Raw genomic sequence first — 9,427 nt, 5'->3', positions numbered from 1 at the left:
TGGCCAGAGGCCACTTGCTCTGGCTGTCAAAAACTAGGAGAATCCGAGGCCCACCAGAGTAACATAATTAAAATAATTTGCATGCTTATGATTTCTCTAAACCCCAATTCTGGGAAATCCCTTCGAATTATATTGGCACCTTAATTTACAAATTAGAAGCGGATGAGAGCTAAATTGATGGAATTATGTTGTTTTGACAATCCCCATCCGGCTCTTACACAACGCAATATCAGCCCCAATCAGCGTTGGTGCGCAGATAACAAGGAAGCCGATTATGGCAATGCGTTCCGTTAAATGTCACCCCTCTCTCGGGTTCCGTGTATCTGTCATTCTACTGGAAATCCATACAGAGCAGGAAACAACCCCCCCCCCCCCCCTCTCTCTCTCTCACGCTTTCTCTCTCTCTCTCTCTCACACACACACACACACATGCACGCACACACGGGCGAGCTGGGCTGCAGCAGAATGCTACTTCTTTGAATCAGTTGCCAAAGCATCGATGTGCTGCTCCTAGCGTCCGCATCTTGCAAGCACAGAAGTCACCTTCCAACCTCTGCGACTTTCTGCCCTGTCATTAGCTACTATACCATTGAGTCCCGTGCTCATTTCCAGGTTAAAGGCATAGCCTTTTTCAACACACATATCGTGCGTGAAAGATGTAGTATTTGATTCAGCGTTCACTGACAAAAGTCTGCGGTCCACTGATAGGTGTTGGTCATAAGGGAGGAGGAGCAGGCGCGAGTCCAAACCGCACAACGCTGATCATTGTAGCCTACGGAGCCAGAGGGCTACTCTGCGTCGGTGTGTGGAATTAACCCAGCGCACAGACCGGCTGGTGATGAGGTTTGTCGTGTACACTCGACAGAGCATTGACAGAATCCCTATCGAGCTGAAGAAACCGCCCCAATAAGGACACAGGCAAGAGGGGAAGAGCAACAGAATAGGTGGTGTCGGCTGGAACGCTGTCATTTCGGCAAGAATGCATCTCTTCAGTGCCATGTTCCTACTAGTGATGTTAGCTGCCATGCCCTGCGAGGTAAGAACACGCGTACATCTCATCTTTAAAATGCTCTTTATTTGTTACGTTGCATAAATGCTGGCGTATATAAGGCCTATGCCAATGTACTTAAAATCAATACTTGAGCAAGTGTGAAGAAAAACACGTTCAGTGGAATGAGTGTGAAATAAAAAAATGTGAGCGCGAACGTGCGACGCAATGACTCCAAATATTATTCGTTCGCACTCAAACATTTTTTTATTTCACACTCATTCCACTAAGCGTGTTTTTCTTTCTATTTTTTCTCCGTCGTTGGGAAAATGTGTAGGCTAGTAGAATCTCACATCTGCGGCCGTCTGGGCTGGAATACAGCAGCATGGATTCAGAGAGGCAGAACAGAGAGAAAGTTGAGAGAGGAAGCGACAGGGACTTCTTTGAGCAACATAAGTCTATTATGCCAACACTACATCACACTCGAGCGATGTGAACTGGAACTTTACTATGAATGTCAACGTTGACAGAGCTTGTGCACTATCCAAGTGTGATTTGCGAATGTGTGGACACGTGTCAGGTTCAGTGTTAGTAAGAGGATTGTAATTAGTGATTTTCTAATGCCCCTTCCAACGTTAGCCTCTGTTCCATGGTGTATTGACAAATCTGTAGGCCTATGTCCAGGAGTTATGTATTTGCGGCTATGTTGGACCAGAGAAGCAATAAGCACAGACCTTTCCCTGAAACGATGAGCTCTTGAGCAGTTGTAAATTGAAGTGAAGGAAGGTAAATTATCTTACCCAGAAAGCATTTGAAAGTCCAAGAGATGTGAATAATTTGTTCTTGCGACTTCAGCTTTCAGACAAAATAAGTTCCAGAACATGTTTACAGGCTTAATTCAACAGTCAAATATTTAAAAAGGTTGCCGTTTCAAAAAGATGTCTGCACTAACTGATAGCTCATAAAATACAGTAAGTTCGATTTGACGTTGAAGTCTATGCGGCCTCTTTCAGCATCATGGACAGCGCTTCAGCGCGCCTTTGCTTAAAAACAGGGTTAGTGCTATTCTGGAATCCTTGGGACCTCCCTACCCTAAACTCTAACCGTAACCCTTACCTAACCGTAACCTTAACCCTTTTAAATGTCAACTTAAATTGGTTGATGTTGGGACTTCCCAAGGATCCCATTTAGACTTTCTTAGACAGTTTTAGTGTGTAACAGTTTCATTTACATTTTAGTCATTTAGCAGACGCTCTTATCCAGAGCGACTTACAGTTAGTGAGTGCATACATAATAATTTTTTAGAATGTAGTTTTTTTGTATATTTGTATATTTTTTCAATTATTTATATATTTTTTATACTGGCCCCCCGTGGGAATCGAACCCACAACCCTGGCGTTGCAAACGCCATGCTCTACCAACTGAGCTACCTCCCTGCCAGCCATTCCCTCCCCTACCCTGGACGATGCAGAGCCAATTGTGCGCCGCCCCATGGGTCTCCTGGTCGCGGCCGGCTACGACAGAGCCTGGATTCGAACCAGGATCTCTAGTGGCACAGCTAGCACTGCGATGCAGTGCCTTAGACCACTGTGCCACTCGGGAGACCTTTTCCAAGCCCCTTTTTTTTTTTCACAATCACAGAATGTCTGGTCAAGAGTAAAGCTTGGGACAGACTAACTGTTGTAATAATAGTCTCTGGCATGCCAGGCCTGACCCCCAAGTGTAGAACGTTATGTGCATAATTTTGCTGCTTAGATATGCCCCCTGAAGAGTGCTGACCATCACTCATGGTTGGGCAGGGTTGATCAAATATCATTTCAACCTCCAAGAATGTTTTGAGAATGGTATGACTGTATTAACCATATTGACCAATAGCTGCAGATTTATACAGTATTCTGACTGTATGCAAACCATGAATGAAAAAGTCTGCTGTAGTTAATTTCTAATGCACAGTAGCACTGAGAAAATGGTGTCTACTACAGAAGTGTGCCATGTTAACTGCCATGTCTACTTGCTGCGTTGAGACTTGAGCTGACCTTTTCCCAGAAATGGAACCGATGCTACCTGTCCTGAGGCCATGCTCCTTTCAAACGGTGGTGGTGACAATGAGACCCTTCTGAGGGGAGCAGGTGGTGCTGTCAGTGACAGGGATGAACGTGCAGAGCACAGCCAGTGGTATCTCCGTGTAATACAAGACTTCATCTCTGTCCTTGTGCTCACTCTCTGTCTGTCTGTCTCTCTGTCTGTCTGTGTGTGTGACCTACTGATCGAGAACTGGCTCCTGTTCAGTAGTGACAAAACGTTTAGAAACGGACTGAAATGGTTAGCTACTACCTGGACCTGTACTATTTTCCATTGCAAAAACGTTTTGCAATGGTATGCCCCCAAGTATTTAGAAAAACCCTGGTTTGCTTATCATATGAAACCACCTGCAGAGAGACTTCTTTAGCCATCTGTTTGACCCACTCAACATGGTCCTTTACAGGGGTGTACTGTGTAGCGCTGATGCTCATTGGAGTCACAGGGCAGGAGACAGCAGGCAGGTGAGCACCCAACCATAAGGCATAACGACCTGAGGATGTGTGTGTCTCAGACTTACCCTCAGGAGATACAATCATCTCTCTATCAGTGGAACTGTTTCCCCGCCTCCAATGGCTCATAATTGGCCTTGGGGAACAATTTGTTGTAAGTGTTTACATTAAATATTCATCAACCCTACAGAGGAAAAAAATATTGCGCCACCCATTTCCTTAATGTTGCCTAGCTCTGCAGACATAAAGAATTGATGAACTCTTCTGGCGCATCTCCCGACTGATAGGAACTCTCTCTCTACACAGGAGGAGTTGGGATATCACACTCATATGTACACATCTTCTCCACACACAGTCTTGGCACGGGCCCTACATGAAATATTCACCATGCTTTAGTGAGACACATGCACTTGCTGGCTCTCTGCATGTGTTTGTTAAGTACCCACAATATCCTAGGAGTCCTGACAGCCAGTGATACAGACAGGCACCTGCTCGACCTTGGCACTGCCTCCGTATGTAAGGCATTGTTATGGGGTGTTGCATCAAATCACGCATCACAAGATGACTGACACCATGCATGCACTTTACAAATGTGCGTCTGTGTAGCAGTTCATATTTATGCATGGTAATCTTTGAATTCTACTTGTGGGCTGAGCAGAGAATACATGTACAGTGGGGGAAAAAAAGTATTTAGTCAGCCACCAATTGTGCAAGTTCTCCCACTTAAAAAGATGAGAGAGGCCTGTAATTTTCATCATAGGTACACGTCAACTATGACAGACAAATTGAGAATGTTTTTTCCTGAAAATCACATTGTAGGATTTTTAATGAATTTATTTGTAAATTATGGTGGAAAATAAGTATTTGGTCACCTACAAACAAGCAAGATTTCTGTCTCTCACAGACCTGTAACTTCTTCTTTAAGAGGCCCCTCTGTCCTCCACTCGTTACCTGTATTAATGGCACCTGTTTGAACTTGTTATCAGTATAAAAGACACCTGTCCACAACCTCAAACAGTCACACTCCAAACTCCACTATGGCCAAGACCAAAGAGCTGTCAAAGGACACCAGAAACATAATTGTAGACCTGCACCAGGCTGGGAAGACTGAATCTGCAATAGGTAAGCAGCTTGGTTTGAAGAAATCAACTGTGGGAGTAATTATTAGGAAATGGAAGACATACAAGACCACTGATAATCTCCCTCGATCTGGGGGCTCCACGCAAGATCTCACCCCGTGGGGTCAAAATGATCACAAGAACGGTGAGCAAAAATCCCAGAACCACACGGGGGGACCTAGTGAATGACCTGCAGAGAGCTGGGACCAAAGTAACAAAGCCTACCATCAGTAACACACTACGCCGCCAGGGACTCAAATCCTGCAGTGCCAGACGTGTCCCCCTGCTTAAGCCAGTACATGTCCAGGCCCGTCTGAAGTTTGCTAGAGTGCATTTGGATGATTCAGAAGAGGATTGGGAGAATGTCATATGGTCAGATGAAACCAAAATATAACTTTTTGGTAATACTCAACTCGTCGTGTTTGGAGGACAAAGAATGCTGAGTTGCATCCAAAGAACACCATACCTACTGTGAAGCATGGGGGTGGAAACATCATGCTTTGGGGCTGTTTTTCTGCAAAGGGACCAGGACGACTGATCCGTGTAAAGGAAAGAATGAATGGGGCCATGTATCGTGAGATTTTGAGTGAAAACCTCCTTCCATCAGCAAGGGCATTGAAGGTGAAACGTGGCTGGGTCTTTCAGCATGACAATGATCCCAAACACACCGCCCGGGCAACGAAGGAGTGGCTTCGTAAGAAGCATTTCAAGGTCCTGGAGTGGCCTAGCCAGTCTCCAGATCTCAACCCCATAGAAAATCTTTGGAGGTAGTTGAAAGTCTGTGTTGCCCAGCGACAGCCCCAAAACATCACTGCTCTAGAGGAGATCTGCATGGAGGAATGGGCCAAAATACCAGCAACAGTGTGTGAAAACCTTGTGAAGACTTACAGAAAACGTTTGACCTGTGTCATTGCCAACAAAGGGTATATAACAAAGTATTGAGAAACTTTTGTTATTGACCAAATACTTATTTTCCACCAAAATTTGCAAATAAATTCATTAAAAATCCTACAATGTGATTTTCTGGATTTTTTCTCCTCAATTTGTCTGTCATAGTTTACATTACAGGCCTCTCTCATCTTTTTAAGTGGGAGAACTTGCACAATTGGTGGCTGACTAAATACTTTTTTTCCCCACTGTATATTTCAGCAGATAAAATGGACCCTAATTATGCTGTTTAGAGAAAATTGCACAGTAATTAAATATAATTGAAAATGACAGCACAATATATATGTATTAAAGGTTTATTTGAAATTGTACATATTTGCAGCTAAAAGCTGAATTGCACCATACATAGGCCTAAGTAAGTAAATAAAATATATGAGATGTAGTATACAATATTTCGCCTTATTCATATCACAATGAACTTTCCTATTTGAATAAAGACACCAACATAATACTTTTTTGTATTACAACCTTTCTGAAATATTGTATTAAAATATGCAAATGAGGCTATATCTAATTAGATATGTGCATATTTCCAAGACCGGACTTGTATAGAGCAGATTGTGGATATATACTTTTTTCATCTTTCTATCTGTAAATTACTAAACCATGTAGGTACACAGGATTTTTGGTGCATATTTCCAAAGAAAATGTTATTTAAAATCTATATTTGACAACATATAAACAATTCCCTCTATACAAGTCTGGGGAATTTATCTAAGTATAACCACACAACATTTGGTGAATGCAGATGCATATAAAGCTGAGAATAATTACTTAGCGTGTGGGAAGAGTCTGACTTTTGAGAATGGTAGTTAAAGAGAAATATAAGGAATTTAGCCTACCAATCGCCAAACAACTATTTAGACCCAATCATGATCTCTTCAAAGTAAGTTACTACATATAGAAAAGTTGATAACGTTCTCTATGAAATGGGCTTTTAAATTATGTATGATGTCCATTTGAAATCTCAAAATGTACAAGTAGATGGAAACATTTCATTTCAACCTGTGGTGCCTAAATCTTAAGCAGCATTAAGCAGTCTCATTAAGTAAGGCATAGGACTGTTGAAGTATCTCTCAGTCTGAGTAGGGGGAAGGTTCAGTTTGTGACTGGATCGGGTAGATCTGCCACTGACATGGCCTCTCGTCTGAGGCAGCCATTTGTTGTAATCCTAGAATTTTGCAAGCTTCTGAGCAAAGGATCTGCAGACTTGGGTGCGACGGGATTCCAAGGACTGCAAGTCTAGGTCATTGCATGCAGAGTGGTAGGAGGTGTAGGTGGGGCCCATGAGGATTTTGGTTGCACGTCATTGGATCTTCTCAAGTTGGTTGTGTTGGTGGGGTTCCATACTGGAGCGGCGTACTCGAGCACTGGACGTACAAAGCAGGTGTAGACTGTCAGAAGGTCTTTCGGAGGGGGAGCGGGAGGGGGGGTTGAAGTGTCAAAGATGGTTCATCATGAAGAGCCTTTGTTTCCCTTTGGCCTTTGTTTCCCTTTGGTGGAGATGTGCCTGTCCCATTTTAGGTTGGCTTGGAATGTCAAACCGGGTGCTTTGGCGTGGTTAAGTGTGTGGCCAGAGATGGATAATGGCGGACGTGGCTCAGGATTGTGACATCCCATGTTTCCATGTTCAAATTTATATAATGGGAATATTTTCTCAATTATATGTAATATTATTTAAATACTTTGTTCTAATTTGTCTGTTTCTTTGATTTGCTAAATATCTGTGTTTTTAAAACGGGTACTTTGATGAGTAGTAGAATTACAGTTCTGGAGACGTTTTTACATCAAAAGATAAAGGCTGCTTCTTCAGAATGCCTCTTTAAGAGATGCCAATGTTACCAGGTATCTGAGCAGAGCTAAATTGTTTTAAACATAAAAAGTGATTTTCAAACACTTTGAGATTCGTGGTGTCAAGAACATACCCTCTCTCTAGAAACTCGTTGCAGGTTTTGAAAATCACCATTTAAAAAAACTTTTAATCATACCCTTTGATGTCACAGAGAATCATTTTTTAGGACCTTATCTTTTTAACCACAGTCTACATTTCTACATGCGTGTTTCTATCAGAACTCTGGGTGAGACCCAGATGCAGACAGTTCGAATCACCAATGTTTATTAACAAAACAGGGCAGGCAGACAAGAGGTCAAGGTCAGGCAGAGGTCAGTAATCCAGGGCAGTGTCAGACAGGTACAGAATGGCAGGCAGGCTCAGGGCAGGCAGAGTGGTCAAAATCTGAAAAACAGGCAGTAGAGTGAAACGTGAGTACAGGGAAAACCACGCTGGTACGCTTGACGAGACGAAACGAACTGGCAACAGACAAACAGGAAATGCAGGTATAAATACACAGGAGATAATGGGGACAAATGGGAGACATCTGGTGGGGGGTGGAGACGAGCACAAGACAGGTGAAACAGATCAGGGTGTGACATAGATGCTGGTTTGGTGCTGGAGATACTGAATGCAAAATGCAGAAATCACTCTGCCATTTCCTGGTTGCTAAAATTCTAATAGTTCGCCTAATTTCAGTTTATGTAACAAAACAAGCAAGTATAGTGCAGAGAATCATTGTACCATCTAAACCGCTGTGAAATATAGTTTCCTTAAAACAAAAATATTGTATAGCTGTTTGAAACTTGGGTACAAAATTGAAAGTAAAATATGTAAAAACTAAACTTAAGAACGGGAAGCATAGAAATAGTGCATAGAACAGATCTACCACTTTTTAGACTTGCCTTCAAGTTATATATTGCAGCTTTAAGGCAGCAGCCATGATTTCTGTTCCTAGAGGTAATGGAGGTTTAAGAATAATTTCAGTACCTAGAGGTAATGCAGGTTTAGGGATCATTTCAGTAGCTAGAGGTAATGCAGGTTTAAATATAGTTTCTGTTCCTAGAGGTTATGCAGGTGTAAGGATCATTTCTGGTCCTAGATGTAATGCAGGTTTAAGGATTCTCAGCCAGTTCATCACACTTATTCTATTGAAACAGTTAGGGGCTTGATTGGTGGACAGAGTGTGCTGCTGACACTGGGGTGAGGTCGCAGAAATATAATTGCAGGGAAATGTACGACTACAGAAAGCCAGACACCCACTAACCTTAAATGGACCAATATTGGTTAGTACTTAGTACTTCCTTCATTTAATAAATACACTGAGTATACAAAACATTGATCCCTTATTGATGTCACTTGTTAAATCCACTTCAATCAGTGTAGATGAAGGGGAGGAGACAGGTTAAAGAAGGATTTTTTAAAGCCTAGAGACAATTGAGACCTGGATTGTGTATGTGTGCCATTCAGAAGGTGAATATTTAAGTGCCTATGAACGGGGTATGGTAGTAGGTGCCAGGCGCACCGGTTTGTGTCAAGAACTGCAACGCTGCTGGGCTTTTCACACTCAACAGTTTCCTGTGTGTATCAATAATGGTCCACCACCCAAAGGACACAGTAAGCACTTAGCAAGTCTTTGCAGATCTAAAATCCAAATCAGAGTTTCCTCAACACCAAAATCAAATCTAATTATTAAATGAACAAGACCGAGGGCTTGGGAAGTAGAGCTTTGGGGGTCTTGAGAGACTTCAGTATTTCTATAATAATTTTGGTTTAATCAGCGGCTGTCTGCTGAGGGCAGGACGTCTTTACATGTACTTGAAACAACCTGTGAACACAACACTGCAAAACTTACTGATAGGAGAGCATGAGTGTAGTGTTCCCATAGGAAAGACTGGGGCAGACGGGGGTGTATTTACTGTTTGAAACAGTCTGGCCTTGAAGACTGTGTGTGTGCACTGTGGCTGCCTGGCTGGCTGTTAACATGGCTGTGAGTGATGGAAGTTACCAC

General features: G+C 42.7%; 1 protein-coding gene across 1 annotated transcript in view; it reads left to right on the top strand.

Annotated features, from left to right (window-relative positions):
• Nucleotides 1-519: 519 nt before the first annotated feature.
• LOC121569064 (noelin-2-like) overlaps nucleotides 520-9,427 on the top strand; it is a 96,973-nt gene continuing 88,065 nt past the window's right edge. The window contains exon 1 of the mRNA XM_041879684.2: nucleotides 520-1,036. Coding sequence (XP_041735618.1) covers nucleotides 980-1,036 — 57 coding nt within the window. The 5' untranslated portion in view covers nucleotides 520-979. The remainder of the gene's footprint in view (nucleotides 1,037-9,427) is intronic.

The sequence above is a fragment of the Coregonus clupeaformis genome, unplaced genomic scaffold (genome assembly GCF_020615455.1).
Source record: "Coregonus clupeaformis isolate EN_2021a unplaced genomic scaffold, ASM2061545v1 scaf0057, whole genome shotgun sequence".
NCBI classification, from domain to species: domain Eukaryota; kingdom Metazoa; phylum Chordata; class Actinopteri; order Salmoniformes; family Salmonidae; genus Coregonus; species Coregonus clupeaformis.
The sequence above is the reverse complement of the archived record's forward strand: the minus strand, read 5'-3'. Positions and strand labels throughout refer to the sequence as shown.